The sequence below is a fragment of the Canis lupus genome, chromosome 36 (genome assembly GCF_048164855.1).
Source record: "Canis lupus baileyi chromosome 36, mCanLup2.hap1, whole genome shotgun sequence".
NCBI lineage: Eukaryota > Metazoa > Chordata > Mammalia > Carnivora > Canidae > Canis > Canis lupus.
Genome location: NC_132873.1, coordinates 12572908 through 12592340, shown reverse-complemented (window position 1 = coordinate 12592340; position 19433 = coordinate 12572908). Strand labels below are relative to the sequence as shown.

The window sequence follows — 19433 nt, the reverse complement described above, 5'->3', positions numbered from 1 at the left end:
GTGGATTTGCACATTATTTATATTTCATTGCTTATGAAATTCACAAATTACATTATTTATATATATAAATACATTTAATATATAATTATATATTATTATATATTATAATATATATAAATATGTAACATTACCTATTTAACATCCTGTTGTAAGAAGAAACAACACTGTAGCAGAAGATTGATGTTCTGAATTTTTCATTTTTTATTCTGAGGAAGGGCCTGGGTATTAAGAGTCCTGTTCCCAACTGGAACAGCAATTTACCGTGTTCTGACAACACAGTCACCCTGGGTCAGAGAAAAGAAAGAGCAGGGAAATTATTTACTGCTCAAGAAGATAGATGATGCTAAGTTTATAACTTGAAAACAATATGCTGGATCTAATTTCCTCCAATTTCACTGTCACTACAAATTTTTTTTCTTATAGGTCCCTGCAATTTATGGAGTGGATACAAGAATGCTGACTAAAATAATTCGGGATAAGGTATGATCATCATCTTTAGCCAATTCTAAGTTTCTCTCTCTCTCTCTCTACATAGATAGATAGATGATAGATAATAGATAGATAGATAGGTAGATATGAATATCTATCTATATATATATATTCCTGATACATATCGTATATAATATATTTATGATGCTCACTCTTTATAAATTAAAAAATATAATATATATTCTATTTTTTATCAGTGCTTGAGGAGTCCAACGATATGAGAGAAAAAATCGGACCAGTTTCTGTCATTTGGGCCTCTGTCATCTTGTTTTACTACTTCTGATGTATTTTCAAGACTGAATACTTGATTGGGAAGCTTGTTGCCAAATGGACTCGAGATTAATTCACTTGGCAGCAGGTTATTTAGCGCCCACTGTGTGTTCACTGTCCCAGTGAGTCGAGGCCTTTATAATTCTGCTCAAGTGACAGGGTTAGTGAGACCAGTGGAGAAGGTAACCAGGTGCATAACGATTTTGCCTCAATTTAATAGTGACCTGCTGAAAAAGGCAAACAAGGAAGTGTGCAGCATTGGTGCTGTTATTTGTTTAGTCTTGGAAGAGTAATCTGTAAAATTAATGAGTTATATTTCATGGGTGTGTCCAATGAGCCCTGCAAACGTTACTTCAGTTATATAGTCTTTCGTAAGACTGTACCAATGCCCGAGATGATAAAAGGTAATTTTATTTTTTGCTTGCATATCTGATTGCTGAACCATCTGACCCCTCCTTTTTAGAATATGTCATCATCATCTGCTTGCTTCTTCTAGTTGGAAAAGGAGGGCACTATTTTTTTCCCTACACAAAACCTTCATATCCCAGACCAGAAAGAAAATTACCTCACTAATGCTAACTTAATTCCCCAAATACCACTAAAGTTTCCCATTGAATTTTATTACATAAAAAAGGAAAAAAAAGAAATAATACTATTTCAAAGTGAAATAGACTCTTCAAGAAGATCTATTGTAGACTCCTTATCAGAATGTACATTGACATAGGATCTCTGTAAAGAGAAAGAAGAGCTTTCTGAAAACAGCTCTTTGAAGAAGGCACAGCCACACACCCATGACTGGAAGGAAGACAGTGAGAGCTTACACAGTCCTTCCACTCCACCTATTATTTTACTTCCTCCTCCATAATTTTCCTGAGATACCAATGAGAATGACATGCTGGTACTTTCCACCCTTACTCATTCCCAGGTGACTGCTCCTTTCCTTAAGGGATACATTTCAGAAGGAAATAAAGGCTTCTTTCTTTTCCCTTCAATGCAGTGATTTCCTTGGACCAAGGCAAATCAATGAATTATCTTGACTTTCCCCAACCCCACCTGGTAAAGTCTTGGTTACTAAATGCAATATGCTATTTTTGTTAAATAGATAAAGCTAGGCCTACTAGCAAATAAGTAACTCTTATGACATATCTAATAATAAAACATTTGCTGTGTTCAGGCTAGCAAGGCTAATTTGTGAAAACCTCACAGAGGTCAAAACATTCTTTAAAATTCAGAGCCTTAGGGACAAAAGGACATTAACACATTCAAATCAGCAAATATTTTCAACTCCACTTCTCAAAGGTTGTGACTTATAGAGCATTTTCACATCACTTTGTAAATGAATTTTACTACCCTAATTTACTTAATTCTCCTTCTTTTCAAATTTCTACAACTTTTAGATTTCTTATTTTCTTCTCAATAGATTGTCTCATCCATGTCCCCAGTGAACTATCTTTAGGGGACATGCACCGAGGGAAGAGGTACCCTAAATGCTCTAATTTGCACCAGCCTGGAACTCAGTCAGACACCTGAATTCTGATGCCTTTTGAATTTGCTTACTCTAGGTGCCAGTTTCCACCCTAAAAATAAATAAATAAATAAATAAATAAATAAATAAATAAATAAATAAATAAATAAATAAATTGTACTTCCCAGGGTGTTTCTCGAAACATATTGTGCAAATTAATTCGTCTTTCCTGGTTGGGAAGATGAGAGACTTCTGCTGATGGTTATGAGTAGTTATAGAGACATTTAGATCTTGGAGCAGCCATTTCAATCCTCATGGATGGATCCTGTCAGTACCTTAACTATTGCTCCCTTTTAACTGTCTAATTTTGTTTTTGATAGGGTACCATGCTTGGGAAGATTGAATTTGAAGGTCAGTCGGTGGATTTTGTGGATCCAAATAAGCAGAATTTGATTGCTGAGGTTTCAACCAAGGTGAGAGATTTCCCTTCATTTTTTTTTCTTAGTTTTATTTCTTAGAATATCAAGATCTTCACGTAGGCTGAGGTCATCTTCCTGAAGCACCCACGTTGAGGGGGGTGGGGAGGATCTCATAGCTGCTAAGATATATATTACAAATCGGTGCATTTATTTTTTTAATTTGTTTAAAGATTTTATTTATTTATTTATTAATGACAGAGAGAGAGAGAGAGAGAGAGAGATAGATAGAGAGAGAGAGAGGCAGAGACAGAAGCAGGCTGCATGCAGGGAGCCCGACATAAGCCATCCGGGCTGCCCCAAATCAGTGCATTTAAAGTTAGTAACTTTTACTTGCTGCAATGTAGCATCATTCAGAATGACTCTAGAGAACAGCATCTTATGAAGAATTCGTGCTGTGAGAACTTTGGTGCACCAGGGCCTTTCCTTAAGAAAATGTTATTAAAAGACTGAAAAATCACCTAATTAATAGCATGTCAGCCTCAGTGAAAACATACATTGATATTATCTGATATTCCCATTCCTATGCCTATTCACATGGAAAGGGGGACCATGATTATGGGTCCCTGAGGATCAGTCCTAGCCTTGATGCTGACGTTGGGCACAAACATGCATTCACAGGATGGTGAAGCATAAGAAATATGAGTTGCTAAAGACAGTGAATTTTATTTATTTTTTTAAAAATTTTAAAAAGATTTTATTTATTTATTCATGAGAGACACAGAGAGAAGCAGAGACACAGGCAGAGGGAGAAGCAGGCTCCATGCAGGGAGCCCGATGTGGGACTCCAGGATCATGCCCTGGGCCAAAGGCAGGCACCAAACTGCTGAGCCACCCAGGCGCCCCAAGACAGTGAATTTTAAATTAGACATAATTGTTTATATATTTGGAACCTGATTATGTCATATGCAATAGTCCCTTGTTTTCAATTCTAGAATATGTCCATTCAAATGGCATGAAACTTTTTTTGTTTTTGTTTCTATACATTCTCCTGTAAAGTGATTTAGTTGAAGACACAGCATGAAAAAGGGTGATTTTTCCTTTTAGAATTGAAAACTACCTTGGAGATCTACTGTGGCCTTTTCCACATGTGAGGAACACTGACCTAGAGAAATTCACCTTAAAATAAATTCTGTAGTCATAAGGTTAAAAATAGTGCATAATACATTCCTTTCTTCAAGACTCATAATGCACATTCATATATTCATGCGTCTGTGGGGTCTTGCTTAAAACTTGCCATTCTGTATGGGGAGTATATAATGTACTTTGTGTGGGGACCAGCAACAAGGAGCCTCTCTGTATTTTTGTCTACATCAAATCAAGAGAGCGATTGCAATGGTGAAAACTGACTCTGTTTCTTAATGCTAGTGCAATTAAATAATTTCACTGTAGCTGTGATAAAATGAGTGTTTGTATCAGATTATATTTCTTCTCTGAGTTTTGTTTGGATATGTTTGATAACTTAATTCATTGTCTTGTAATTGCAATTTGATGTAGCTACAACTAGATGGTAATATTGCTTTCTTTTGTAGTAGAAGCCTAAGGTTAAAAATAAATCTATACTTTTTCAGATTATTTGATGAGAGAGCTGATCTGTAGCACTTATGGATCAGCTCAGCAATAATTTCCCCAGATCATGGAAGGAATGGGACATTTTTTTTTCTCTAGAATAGTTAACAGGGGAAAAAATGTGACAAATTTTATAGATAGATAGATAGATAGATAGATAGATAGATAGATAGATGATAGATAGATAGATAGATGTATTTCAAGTGCAATTTAAGGATTATGATTTCCCATTCTATAGAGTTTGTGGAAAGTGGCGAGTAGACATTTCAGTTAAAGTAAAATGCTCTTTCAAATATCCAGGTTGCAACTTTCCTCTAAAACCTTTTGGAAACATTGAAATCATCCTAAATACAGGATATACTATGTAGCTCTCAAAGCCATAGTCAGTGTGGGCACCCAGCCCTCTAGGCTTTCTCTCCACTTCTATTATTTCTCCTTTTATGACTTTGGGGAACTGCTTCTTGGGTAAATGCCTGTGAAAATGGATCTAGCTCCAAGCAGTGCTTAAGATGTAGGTAATGATTATGATATGCTCGGGGATCCTTTTATGAAGTCTACCATTTAAATGTAAATGATTGCATAACCTAAAGAGACCAGTGGTCTACACTAGTTTAGCAATCCTCTGCCTCTCATACTGATTTTATCCATTAGCTCCACTGCATAAGCCTAATGCGCAACAGCTCTGGCCCATCCAAACTTTATTGCAAGTTGAGGATCAAGTGGTATTTAAAGCATGATGTATCTATTACCACATCTATCTAGCGCTGAATCAGGCAATGATACTTGAAAATTCCATTGCCACTGGTTGTTAATGAGGTAAAACATGGGAGAGATTATTGTTAACTATGGAAGCAACTAATTTCTTAGGGATCATTGTTATTACTGTAATCAACATTTTGTATAAAACAGCAAAGTATCATTTCCCTCATAAAAAAAAAAAAAGATACAGTTTGTGGCACTCGCTGTGCCTTATAAATTGATTGTTAACAGCCAGTCACTCCCTAGTAGTTAGCAATCAATCTGTTGCCAATAGAAGTGCAAAGCATCCTCAGATGTGTTTATGATATTGGCGTGTTGCTCCTGGCTGGTACTTCCCTCTCACTGTCTGCTTGTTAAAATGGCAGGATGTCAAGGTGTATGGCAAAGGAAACCCCACGAAGGTGGTAGCTGTAGACTGTGGGATTAAAAACAATGTAATTCGACTACTAGTAAAGGTAAGTAATCTGTTCCGTCTGAAAGGTGAGGATTTGTAATTTTTTGAGGATTTGTAATATTGATCTTTCATGTTAAACTGATCTCCTTTCTCTGTTTCAGAGAAAATTTGTGTGTTCCCTTGGAATGTCGGGGGATCTGCTCTCTAGTTGTCTTTGATCTACAAAATAACACATGTATCCCTGTTAAAATTAGAGATGTAGACTATATTTTTAAAAAAAAATCTTTAAAGGCCACAAACACAGAGAAGAATGATGGCTATTCTTACCACATATTGACTGACATTCTGAGATATGCCATGTTTACTTTCTTTGGGTTTAGAGATGACCAGTCAGTTGGAGAATTCCTCTACTGGACTCTGTTTATTATGTGCCAGCTGTTTACAGGGATCATGGCCTGATACAGTACAAATTTTCATGAGGATTGATATAAACTTTTAGACAACCAACTAAAATCAAACCTTAAAAATCCTTCAGGAGGGTGTCACCATTATCATAATTTTTTCTTGAATATTGTTTTGTTGCGATTTTTCCTCCTCCCACCTCTCCATCTCTCCCTCTCTATCTGTGTCTCTCTGTTTCTGCTGATGCTGTCTCAGAGGTCAAAGACTGTGTTTCTCTCTCTCCCTCTCAGTCTCAAACATGCATGCATACACAACATGCACACACACACACACACACAGACATTTGCATAACACCAACATAGTGTGAGTGTAGAGGAATCCTTCAAATCACCTTTGCTTTGTTAGAGAATATCACCAATATCCAAATCATGATTTCATATTCTGGTCAATTTTATTAACTAAAATTTGCATGGACTCTTCAGTAGCAGATGCTGTCAATGGCCTATTTATATCTCCTTCTCATTTTACCATTATAAGGCATTTTGCCCAACCACCACTTGAAACGTCTCTACTTCATTGCCTGCAGCCTCTCTTCAGATGGTTGGAGCCTGTTGGGAAGTAGGAAATACCACACAATTAATGATCCCAGAGCAATTCCGACCCAATGACTAGAGAAGGTCAGCGTGTAGATATCCGAACTTCTTTGTCCCATGACTGAGCTATCTTGAGGGTGGATAGTCAACACTGGCTCTCAGAGCTCCTCAGTGGACTGAAGCTCTAGTTGTCCACAGGGCTTGGTAATGCACACTTCATGGGGTGCTTCACAGTGTCACTTTCTGTTGGTACTTCTTAGAAACCCTTCCAATTATACTTCTTTCCCTCAAACCCTTGTCTTAGGAAATGCTTCAAGGGAAACCATCAAAGATATCTTCCTACCGACTTCTATATACAAAAGTTCTAATTATTCTCTCAGAGGTATAAATACTACAGGTAATATGAGAAAACCCTAGGAAAGAAGGCTGATGAAATTTGGTCAGATTTTTTAAAAAGCAAAACTAAAAAAGGTGAGAGGTGGACCAACTAAAAATTTGCAGAAAATAGATTTATCTTTTTTTTTTTTTTTTGGTCACTCTCTCTACCACAGGTAGTGAAAATAACCTATATTCCTGGGTTCCCAGTCAGGAAATCTTTAGGCTCTGAAACCTCTTGAAGTAGGGAAAGTGTGTTATCTATTTTTTCAGGATCAAAAGTTTAGTGGTATTTTTTTCTCCACTTTCTATTGACCATTGGCTTTGTATACATCACACAAAACACAGTGAGCCACCAAGGACATTTTCCTCAGCATTCTCTGTTTGAATCATGTACTATTCTTCCCTCCACCTTAGGGAGAGGTTAGTCAAGAGATAGTCTAGGCAAAATTACCCTTTGGCAAATAAAAATATTATTAAATTGATCATTTTTGCCTCTCTTTTCCAGCGAGGAGCTGAAGTGCATTTAGTTCCCTGGAATCATGATTTCACCAAGATGGAGTATGATGGGCTTTTAATTGCCGGAGGACCCGGAAACCCCGCTCTTGCGCAACCACTAATCCAGAATGTCAAAAAGGTGCAGTAAACCTGGGGATAGTGTGTATCTGTGTGTGAGGTAGAGGAAGTCTGCTCCATGCTGCTGAAAAGGTGGTAATATATTTTAGGTATTTAGATGTTCTTTAGTGCTCCTATCTGTGACCTCTGGGGCAGTGTCAGCTATTATATGAGAGGAACCAGTGAGGAGAGAGCACCAGAGGAAAAATAACCTTTATTCAGGCAAAGTAACTCAGATTGTGTCCTTGAGTTAAGAGAGCTAGAGTCCATCTCCATATATGCCTTTCTGTACAATTGTAAAATGACAGTTCATGTTTCTCACCATGATCTTGGGATCTATAACAGCTTCAAGTTTCTGAAGATAAATATTAAGTTTTGTTTAGTTTGAATATTAGGTACATTTTTCAAATTCTGCTGCTACACATTTGTCAGTCATATTCTTATTTATAGTCTAACTTTTTATTCAATTACTCTTCTCTTTACCTTGTTAATTAAGAAAAAAAGAGATGCTTCATTTTTATTCCTTCAGAGGCAGCATTTTTTTTTTTTGGAACTGTACTTCTGGTTAATAAAAATTTTCCCTGATTTAGATTTTGGAGAGTGATCGCAAGGAGCCATTGTTTGGAATCAGTACAGGAAATTTAATAACAGGACTGGCTGCTGGTGCCAAAACCTACAAGATGTCCATGGCCAACAGGTAAGACTGTTATATGTCTTTTTACAGGTCAAACTAGCTCTGAAATACTACTAATGGTAATTAACACAAAAGCCCTAGAGAACTTACATGCCATTTTCTTCAGAAAAAACAGATAACCATATTATTACATAGTTCACAGTTGTTTGGTTACCTGATACCACTTTTATTGCATTTTTGAAAGGCAGCCTTCTCTAACAATGACATTGCTATAGTTTATTTTCCTTCCTTGGCATAAATTGAGATTATTATGTTCAATCAAATGATATTCCAAGGGAAACTGTTCTGGTTTCCAAACTTGGTATCAGAGCACTGATAACATTGTAAGACTAGTGTGACTTAACCACCGGGAAGTCTTCAGATCCTCTCCATTTTACTTCCTTACCCCACATAATGCCAATTTATTCAACATGGTGCCCTCCGCCATGGCCTACCCTCCACAGAAAGTGGAATTCAAAATGATTCAGGACAGAGTAGTTGTCTCTTTAATATTTACCAAAAACTCTTCTCTGGCTTTAAAATTACATATCTCCCTTAACATAAATTACTTGTATTTGTCTGTTAAGCTAGTGAGCAACTCTTAACTATTTGTTATGAGCACAGTTCTCCTTTTTCCTGATGGTAGAAGTTGAGTAGACCTGGTATTTAACACACAGTAAAGCTTCCTGAATTGATTTCTGTTGCTAAAATTATTGGCATTTACAGTCTATGGCTTTTCTCACAGAATAATTTCCACTAAGCAATTGAAATTTTCATATTTTAATAGGTTTTCCTCATTCACTATTTTACAATGAATGCATTTATATTCTTTTCTTCACTTTTTCTGTTTCCTATTCTTTTTCTCCTTTTCTCTCCAGAGGGCAGAATCAGCCAGTTTTGAATATCACAAATAGACAGGCTTTCATTACTGCTCAGAATCATGGCTATGCCCTGGACAACACCCTTCCTGCTGGCTGGAAACCACTTTTTGTGAATGTCAATGATCAAACCAATGAGGTAAGTGCTCTCAATAAACCTGTTCAGTTGGCAATGGGTAATGCAGGGCTTTTCATACTCTGCTGTATAGACATCTTGTTTATGTGGACTTTTTTGGGGTGTGTGTGTGTGTGTGTGTGTGTGTAAGAACTCTTTTTATAGGTTATTTCCCATAGTCCTCTGCTTTTTAAAAAGTCATTTCTGTCTTATTCTCTCATCAGTTGGCTCATTAAGATCCACTCTTTGAGTGGTTAATCAGTGATCATCTTAACACATTCATTCTAGTGGTGGAGGTCTGTTTGGGCCTAGTCTATGTTGGTGTCTGAGACTCACTTGGCTCTGAAGTAGCCTTTGAGAAGACCCTTGGAGAAGTAATTTAGGCATTGGAGATAAGAAGAGGATTCGAGTTTATTTTGAAAAGAGCCTGGGGCGGGAGGAGGGGGGCTCAAAGGCTAAAGACCAAATGGGTTGTTTTATTAAGGGGACCACATTTGTTGAGTCTTTGTTGGCCTATTTTTATTATGAGTGTCAGCTGTTAGAATGTCCGTAAGCTTTTAACTCAGGTTTTTTTTTCTATTTGAACTTTATTGTCCACTGAATAATACATAGCCCTGGTTGACATTCATTGTTACAGAAGGAATTTCTTTCTATTTCCTATTCCTCTAGGGGATTATGCATGAGAGCAAACCCTTCTTTGGTGTACAGTTCCACCCAGAAGTCAGCCCAGGCCCAACAGACACTGAGGTATGTCACAAAATGAGGCCTATTATACTCTTATTTTTTTTTTAAATCAGAAATGTATTTATGCAGAAACTTGAGAAACAAAAATAATCACCCCAGACGATCTTGGGTACAGAACATATTTCAAGAGGAGTGCTTTGATAACACATGTATATTGCATTAAAATTTCCCCATGAATATCATGGAGGAAGTTTCTGTCTTTTTAAAAATTTAAAGTGGAAAAGCCCTTAAGAAACCTGATGCAATGCTATTTTTATTTAAATCGTTATCACTCTAATATATTTAGTTCTGAAATTTACAATTGTTGTACTATGCAAATGAATTCCCTCTTGCTCTCTTGTTCTCATAACTGAAATGAAATTTTAATCCCCCATCTGTGACTTCACAAAAATCCCTATGGCAACTGGTTGTGTAGCCAGGAAGGGAGAATAAACAGCAGCAGGAGAAGGAAGAAGGGCAGGGGTGTGCGGGAGGGGAGAGGGGATGCACACACATGTATGTGAGTCAGATGGCTTAAGAAAAGAACCATAAGGAATGCTTAGAGGAGTTTTGTTTTTAATTTAAATATTTGTATTTCTTGTGTGAGCTTTTGGTTCAGAGCTCAAGGTCCTCTTTTCAAACAAGAGCTTGTGGAGACACAAAAATGTGTGGAAAGTCGAGTGTGGCTTCTTCTCTCACACCCTATGGCCTCCAGTACTAAGAACTATAGTTCTTCTCTGTCAGAGGATACCCCAGAGAAGACACCTGGGCAAAATGAGGAGAATCAGAATTTTCCTTCTATAAATTCTACTTCCTCATCCCTGAATTGCCTTTGTAGATGTAGATGTTTTGTTCATTTTTAAATATTTTTAGGAAATAATGATTCTTAATAGCCCAATCGGTATAAACAATACTTACCCATGATGAAACACGTAAAGAAAATTTTGGGTGCCTGGGTGGCTCAGCTGGTTAAGCATCTGCCTTTGGCTCAGGTCATTATCCCAGAGTCCTGGGATGGAGCTCCCCATGGGCCTTCTTGCTCAGCAGGGATCCTGTCTCTTCCTCTCCCTCTGCACCTCACCCCCCACTTATGCTCCCTCTCTCTCTTTCTCTGCTCTCTCTCTCTCAAATAAATAAATAAAACCTTTTAAAAATTATTTTTAAAAAAGAAAAAGAAAATTTGGTTACATACATTTATGGCCTAATGCATGCTGAATACTATTTTTTTTATTTAAAAATATTTTGCCCATATTAGTACTTCAGATTAGGAACATTGATTTATTTAAAAATATTTTGCCCATATTAGTACTTCAGATTAGGAACATTGAAATTAAGACATGCAATATGAAGTAGCACTCAATCCCTTTTTTTGGCCTGCCAAATAGTTGCAAAATGAATATCTTTGTTGAAGTTTATCATGTCTCGTGAAACAACAGAAGTAAATTCATTGGTAAAGTTTAAGAATAAGCTTTGGAGATATTTTTAGAGCTGATAGAAATTTTCAAAATCCAGTTATTTCTAACTTTAGGATACATAAGTAGTATAGCTTTAATTTCTTTTGTATTACTAGAGTTTTATTTAGAAGAAACCATTTAGAAGAAAATAACTCATAATTAAGGCAATGAAAACTTGACATTCTCACAAGGCATGATCTGAAATGTTCATTGTCTACTGAAAACTTTCTTTGATAGAATTTGAAGTGAACAATTAGAAATGTTTATTTGATATAATTCTTAGAGTAGTAAATACTTAGTTTTGCCAATTTGGGCAGAAAAACAAAAAACAAACATTGCATATGAACACTTATCCTAAAAAATTGTTACTTAATTGAAGATCAAATTTAACTGGGCATATATGTATTTTATCTATCAGCTTATGAATTTTCTAACTAGTTGATTCTATTTTTTTTTCTAGTACCTATTTGATTCTTTTTTCTCACTGATAAAGAAAGGTAAAGGCACCACGATTACATCGGTTCTACCAAAGCCAGCACTAGTTGCATCTCGAGTTGAGGTTAGTATATGTGGGCTTCTTTTGGTTTATGTATTTTTGATTTTCTCCATCATATGATAATTTTTTTTTAAATGAATGATGTCAGCCATTATAATGTTTATAAAAATGATTGGTAATCTTGTAATTACCCATTATTTTAGCATCTAACTATTTGGTCTGTTCCTGATGGTGTTCATTGAGATTTTCATGTTTTGATTTAAAATCATATCTTTTGCAGTTTGCTTGTTCTAGAATATTTGTAACAAAATAATTTAATAAAGAATAAGCGTTTAGTTTAGAATTTGATATGTTCTATCACTTAATAACTATAGCCTTATATATGCTTGAGATACAGTTCAGGTTATAGAATCATTAGAAACAATATAACTTTTTTGTTTCAGCTAGAAGAATTATTATTCAAAATCATGAATAGAATAATATTATTTTATTTAAAAGGAGCAAATGGATAAGGAGTACTATAGTGCAAACTTGAATCCTTATTTGTGTAAATGTATAGATTGATATAAGGTTTCTTTTTTTTTTTGATATAAGGTTTCTATCCATTTCCTTCATAGTTAAACCACACATATAACCAAATCATTATTATATAAAATTCAGAAGAATGTATATGTATTTTCAAGTATATATATATGTGTGTGTATATATCAACTCTTTTTACAAATAGAAGTAATTGAATTATATGTTTACATGAAATGATAATTTGAGTTGGATGCTCAGTTCTAAGGATTTCCATGGAAGCCTTTTTTCCTGAGATGGAAAGATTGGAGGTAATCAACCCACTCAGTATGGAATCAAATTGTGGGTTGTTGGTAGCCAAAGAAGCCATGTACTTACTTATAGCATTTTTCTCAGGATATCAACTGATGTTTCAGATGTTTTTCTTTTGTTAATGATGAGGAAAAAGATAATACCTTTGCATGTAGTAGGCATCCAATAAATACTTGTTGAGGCAAACCAAGTTTCCCAAGTTCTTGTCTTTTGCAGTGGCCCTTTTCCTCTGAGGGGTTTGGCACTGGTGCCTAAAAAATAAGCAGTATCGTTATTTGCTTGGAATCATACATACAACCTGTAGAATTTCAGTTGCCTAGATATGAGCTTTTTCTTATTTCATTTTCTGTAAGTATTTCTGGCACGAACTATAAAGGTGAAAGTGTGAATATGAAAGTTCACTCATGTCCCTTGCCTTCTCTGTTTTCATTTGGCCCAGAGTCTTGCTTTATTCAGAAGAAAACTATGAAATATTGAATACACTTAAATTTTAGGGAGATTCTTATCATATATATACATACACATAGATGTATGTATTCACATATATATTTACAAATTTTTTTTTGATATTTAGATATCTTTAAATAAGATGTAGACCTCTTCTCAAAATTTCTTACTTAGGTGAAAAACACTTCATGAACTTTGGAAATTAGAGACTTTTAAATTGTTAGTCTTTTCCCTCACATATTATGTATTTTTTGAAACGTTGTACTTTAAATCATCTAAACGATGTAGTTAGGACTTCCCTTTCTGGAAATTGCTGATTTTCCCCTCTTACTAATCAGAGCAATGTCATTTTCTTATTGCTTACAGGTTTCCAAGGTCCTTATCCTAGGATCGGGGGGGCTGTCCATTGGTCAGGCAGGAGAATTTGATTACTCAGGATCACAAGCTGTAAAAGCCATGAAGGTGAGAGATCTTTGTAAGAATTAATATACTCCTTTAATGAGTCTAATTAGTATTTTATAATTTAGATTTATGACACTACCTCTTTTCAAAGTCATTATAATTGATTTTCTCAACTATTTCTTGCACATCTTATATTAAAGAAACTTTGATCACAGGCAAAACTTTTAACTTTCGCAAAATTTTTTTGCAATTTGCAAATCAAGAACTTTAGAGTGGTCTCCAAAATTATCTGTTACCACCTATTTTTACTGAAAACATAGAAAGCCACGTTTACAGATATTCCTCATTTCTTTGGAGGCAGTGAGACAAGTAAAATATACTTGTCTTTTGTGTGAAAGAGGAAATTTGCCTATCCTTAGTGCTCTAAGATAAATGTTCTAGAGTATGCTTCAGGCATCTCTGTGGTTAAAATGGAAAGATCCAGTTGAGGTAGCAAAGGCAACATATGTCTTTTGTCCAAGCTTTAGAAGTTGTTATCTGTCCCTTGGGGACTCAATTTCTCATCTGTGACTTGGGCTGGATGACTGACCAGAACGATTAGGTGGGTTTTCATGTGGAAAAGAGGATTTGATACTCATGTGGGAAAGAACACCCCCCACCCTGTTTCTTCAAAGTCTCTTAATATCTCCCCAGCCCTGTATCATAGTAAAACAAACCTTTAGAAAAACTTCATTGTACATACAAGGTATTTCTATTAAAGAGCTAACTTGGCTTCTCTTTGCTGTCCTTATTTCCTTGAATATTCCCCATTTTGGTACTAATCAGTTGTCCAGTGTATGTGAGCTCTTCTGTGACCTTGCCTCTGGCTTTGCAGCGCAAAGCCATTCTCCAGAGACTTGGCTAGGAGAAAGCAACACAAAGAAGACAGGAGACTAGGACAACAAAGGCAGGAAAACATTTGGCCAGAATTTTTCTTTTTGTTTTATTTCTATGCTATATACATAGATTTTCACCTGACAAATGTCTGTTGAAAAAAAATGGAATAGCAGCTTTCAATTACGTTGCTTTTCTTCCCATTTGTTTTTATGTTTTAATACTCTTCTCTATACACGCATAGGTGCACACACACAAGCACATATATTTTTCGTGCACACTTTCAAGGAATACTTTACTTCAGTGTATTATGATTTGATTTTTCTTTATATAGTTAAAGGATGTTCAATGCTTAAGATTGGTTAGAATGTAATGTAAGTGTGTTCAGGGTTTATAAATACATTTAAGAGGCATATGTTTTTTTATTCTACTTGGTAGTTTTATAAAGAATTAATATTTTCATAGCTTGTATTTTTTATGCACTTCATTTCCATTAGGTGAAGTTATATATTTTAACTGAAGAATAGGAATTATTAGTTATAGTACTGTGATTAATTAGGAAGTTAGTTGAAATGAATTTATGGACTAAATATTTAAGAATAATCAGATGCTGCATATATTATAGCCAGAACTATATTAGAAAAATAATATAAAATTTATTAGAATAGTTGGAAATTATTTCTAAGTTTTAAAATATATGGACATTCTTCACAGTCATTTGTGGAATCGTTACCTATATAATTTGATTTACAAAAATAACCATATTCATTGTATAACACATTCAGGGAAATACAAATATACTTAAGTCTGTTGGTGCTCTTCTTTGGTAGTGAGACCTCCTGTAACTTCTATTGAAGACGTGATCTCCATTTAGGCTTAATTATTTCAATATCAGCCTATATTTTAAATGCATTTGCTTATCTGTATGTATTCAAAAATTTCTGAATGATACTTTTTAAAAAATAATTTCTGAAAATATTCAGAGATGACTCATATTGAGGAAAGGGCATAAGACTTGAATCATAAGACTTGGATTAGAGTCCTAATTTTGCCATTTATCAGTTAGAGGATCTTTGGCAAGTCATTTAACCTAATTGAATGTCAATTTTTTCATTGGTTAGGTAGAAATTTCTCTTGTAGCCTTGGTATAAAAATCAAATAAATTAATAAAAAAGTGCATTATAAGTTTTAAGGCACTATTTGAATTTAAAGTAATATGAAATATATTTAATATTTTATTCAGATCCTCCCCCCAGAACACGTAGGGCTTTCAAAGATGGTTTCTATACTCTGAATATTTTGTTGATGTTTTAGAAGAGTTCAAAATTGATGTGGTAATAGGTAAAATAATAAGAGCCATATGGCCATATTTTATAATAATTATTTTGCTAAGTGTCACCCTCATCCTAGTTTGTAGAGCTATTATTCTTCATAGCCTACACGAAGAATTATTTTTGAGGTCTCTCCAGATGTCAGAAATAAGATAGACCTATAAATATCTTTATACACACACATAGACACACATTTTTTTTTTGCCATATGGTCATTTTCTTTTAATATAATATGTATAAAGAGTTGTATAATGCTCTTTGTTAAAGCACTACGTCAGGCATGAAAATCTGAAAAGACGGAATCCAGCAGAAGGTTCTCAGTGCTTCCAGCAAGGAAATACATCATCTTGCATTTTAAGTGTACACTTCATGTTGGTCTCTGACAAACATTGGAAAGGGAAGCTTCTTTGATGTTGCCCCTGTTTCCACTTTATATTTTACTAATTTTTAAGTTTTCAAAATATTTTAGTCTTTTACAATCAATTGAGCTAGAAAGTTCAGTAGTATTCGTAGACTTCTAGTCAAATTCTATAGACATTGACTCCAGTTTTGCTTGATAACCTCTAGCAAGCACTTCAAGGTGAACCTCATGAGGTAGCCAGTTCTTTTGGAATTTTATTTTCAAGCAACTTTTTTACTTCCTCTCACTAAATGTTTGTCTTCCTTTCATTTCCATTCCATTCACTAGCCCTCTACAGCCCACAAAATAACCTAAAAGTTTTGTCACCCAGTTCAAACCCTTCATTTGAATATGGTCATTTTCTCCTTTAGACTATAGGTTCAGATTCTGGATCCTTTTGTTCTTTCAGGAGGAAAATGTCAAAACTGTCCTGATGAACCCAAATATCGCATCCGTGCAAACCAACGAGGTGGGCTTAAAGCAAGCAGACACTGTCTACTTTCTCCCCATCACTCCTCAGTTTGTCACAGAGGTCATCAAGGCAGAACGGCCAGATGGCTTAATTCTAGGCATGGGTGGCCAGACAGCTCTGAACTGTGGTGAGTTCTTTTAAGTTTAATTGCAGAGTTGTGGCCCATGCACTCATGTGTGATATTTCTGGTTTGGCTCTATCTAACAATCATGCTCTGTGTGTTCATAAGAGCTTTTTTTCATACGCGAGGAAGCAGTTAGCAAACAGACACCTGACAATGTCATATGATAAATATTACTGGTTTAGTTCACAAAACAGCTGAGGTACAAAAAGATACCTTTGACTTTCATGCTCTGGGGTGGCCAGGTGAGATCTCTCTGCTCCATTTCAGCATACTGCCTTTCCCTGTTACCAGTGAAACCCTGAGAATGATTATAAATAAAAAATGAGAATTATCGTTGATTAAATGTTTTGTGCTCTTACGTGTTGGCCCCATGGCATTTGAGTTTCACATATATTTTCATGATAACATAAGTAAGTCTCACCATCCCTTCATGCACCTGCTGAACCCAATATTCTGTGCTTTTTACATGGCTTCACATCTTTGGAACTAGATCATGAATGAGAATCTCATTAGCTAGTCAGGGTAATCAGTTGGTGAAGTAATTTATGTATCAAATATAAAAGTTTTAGCCAAAGTCAGATGGCATGTTAATGGAAACATTATTTTGATGATTTTGAACACAGGTAGATACCCACCTCAGTGGGATTATTTAAATAAGAGGATCTCATTATAAGAATGGACCTTAGAAGGAAAGAAAATATATTAAAATCTAGAGAGGTTCACTGTATCCTACAATTTTTATTAATGAGGATAATAAAAATCATTTGGAGAAGATGGTAGCATAAGTAATAATATCACCAGCAACATATTTTAATACAATATCTTCAAAATTTCTCTTTTAATTTTTTTTTTTTAAATCTTAAGCACAATTCTATTTTGGACTGTGGTGGCTTCTTGGAGTTAATTTTAAAATTTAAAAAATTGCATTTCAGGTATCCGTTTAAAAAAGACATAGGAATTTGAGATTTAAAAAAATGATTATATCTGGTTCTTCTGCAGGAGTGGAACTATTCAAGAGAGGTGTACTCAAGGAGTATGGGGTGAAAGTCCTGGGGACCTCAGTTGAATCCATAATGGCCACAGAAGACAGGCAGCTGTTCTCAGACAAACTAAATGAAATTAATGAAAAGATTGCTCCAAGCTTTGCAGTGGAAACGGTAAGGAATCTTTGTTCTGGAGAAACAAGGGCATTATTTGTCTTATATTGTAGGGCGAGTGATTTGTCATGCCTAAAAATAATAGGTAAATTATCATATTTACCTGTATTTTCTTCCAGAAATGTGATAGTACCTCAGAGACTTTGTGTTTTAATTGCAGCATTTCATGCTGAAATGTTTAGGATAGGTATTGATATTTTATGAAAAGGGAAGCAAAAGCCCAGAGACAAAATGATTTATCAGTGGTTGAAGTGCCACTGAATAGCACATCTCCTGAATTCATACAAAGAACCATGTCAAGTTACAATGCCAAAGTGATCTTTACTTTCTGGGATGAGTCACTTATGTTGTATGTGCAGATGACCTGTGAACGGGAGATGATTGGATTGAACTTTTCTTGTTAGAAAGGAATAAACAGTTAAACATGAAATCATCTAGAAAAAGCCATTGAATTTAATAAATCAGATTCATGACTGAGAAACTTGTGGCTTAGATGTTTAGAGAGAAAAGATTCTCTCATATTTTTGCTAATGTTTTTTCAGCTGTAGCCTGTTCCTATTGATAGGCTATTCCAAGGTACTACAATAAAGTTGACTTGCTGTATATCTGTTTTGGTCCCTGACTTTATTCCTGATTTCAGACATATAGTCAACGAAGCAAGGGTTCTGGAGGCAGCTTTTGGTGCAATTTTCCCATTGCAAAAAAAGGCAGATCCTTAGGGAAAAGAGCAACTACTACTGGGATGACTAAAATGGGCTATGTATGTTTCAGAAAAGAATGCTCTCAAGTACATACTATGTTGCAGAGCTGTCAGTCAGGAAGAGTCCCAGGATAGCTCTGCTGAACATTTGGAAAGCTCCTGCCATACATTTATTCTTTCATTGCCAGATTTAATTATGTCCTTGCTTCCTCAGGATGAGAAACAGGCATATGGGAAAGGTGTAATTACATTCCCATTGGTAGTGTAATAATATTCCATGACAGAAAAATATAGCCACCATATGTTGTATTCTGTAAGTTAAAAAAAAAAAAATTCCAAGCTTCTGGGACTATTCTCTGTCTGAACTTGAAAAATGAAAACTCTCTTTCTATATAGTATTCCTAATAGCCTATTGCAGTAATATCAAGTTCGTTTCAGCAGTTGAAAACCTTGTATCATTAAGAGATGAAGACTTTTAAATTGATTTCAAAATTCAATATGGCTCCCATTCTCAAATTTACGATGATTATTTTAGTTTTGGCTGTTGTTTCATCTTCTATATGGCAAAATAAAACTTACAACAAGAAGATAAAGGACAGCCTTTACTGTGTATTAAAAAAAATTCTAGAATTTTACTTAAAATTTGTAAAACAGCACTTGTTTTTACCTGAATTGCTAGACTCTCTTGGTATGGTCTTTTCTGCTAGTGTGGTCAGCTTTTAAAACTTTTGAGTTTTTCTTTCTGATAGATTGAGGATGCTCTGAAAGCAGCAGACACCATTGGCTACCCAGTGATGATCCGTTCGGCCTATGCCCTGGGGGGGTTAGGCTCAGGAATCTGTCCCACTAGGGAGACCTTAGTGGACCTTGGCACAAAGGTATGTATTTTCACAGACTAAATTCTTAACAACCAAGAAAACAGATTTGATATACCCTTTTAGTTACAGAAA

General features: G+C 35.3%; 1 protein-coding gene across 3 annotated transcripts in view; it reads left to right on the top strand.

Annotated features, from left to right (window-relative positions):
* CPS1 (carbamoyl-phosphate synthase 1) overlaps positions 1-19433 on the top strand; it is a 357452-nt gene that overhangs the window by 264807 nt on the left and 73212 nt on the right. For all 3 annotated transcript variants that reach the window (XM_072813561.1, XM_072813560.1, XM_072813562.1), the window contains 12 exons: positions 424-480; positions 2605-2697; positions 5394-5483; positions 7301-7429; positions 7998-8104; positions 8959-9097; positions 9743-9820; positions 11711-11809; positions 13391-13486; positions 16440-16629; positions 17626-17783; positions 19233-19361. In XM_072813561.1, the coding sequence (XP_072669662.1) occupies positions 424-480; positions 2605-2697; positions 5394-5483; positions 7301-7429; positions 7998-8104; positions 8959-9097; positions 9743-9820; positions 11711-11809; positions 13391-13486; positions 16440-16629; positions 17626-17783; positions 19233-19361 (1365 nt within the window). The remainder of the gene's footprint in view (positions 1-423; positions 481-2604; positions 2698-5393; positions 5484-7300; positions 7430-7997; positions 8105-8958; positions 9098-9742; positions 9821-11710; positions 11810-13390; positions 13487-16439; positions 16630-17625; positions 17784-19232; positions 19362-19433) is intronic.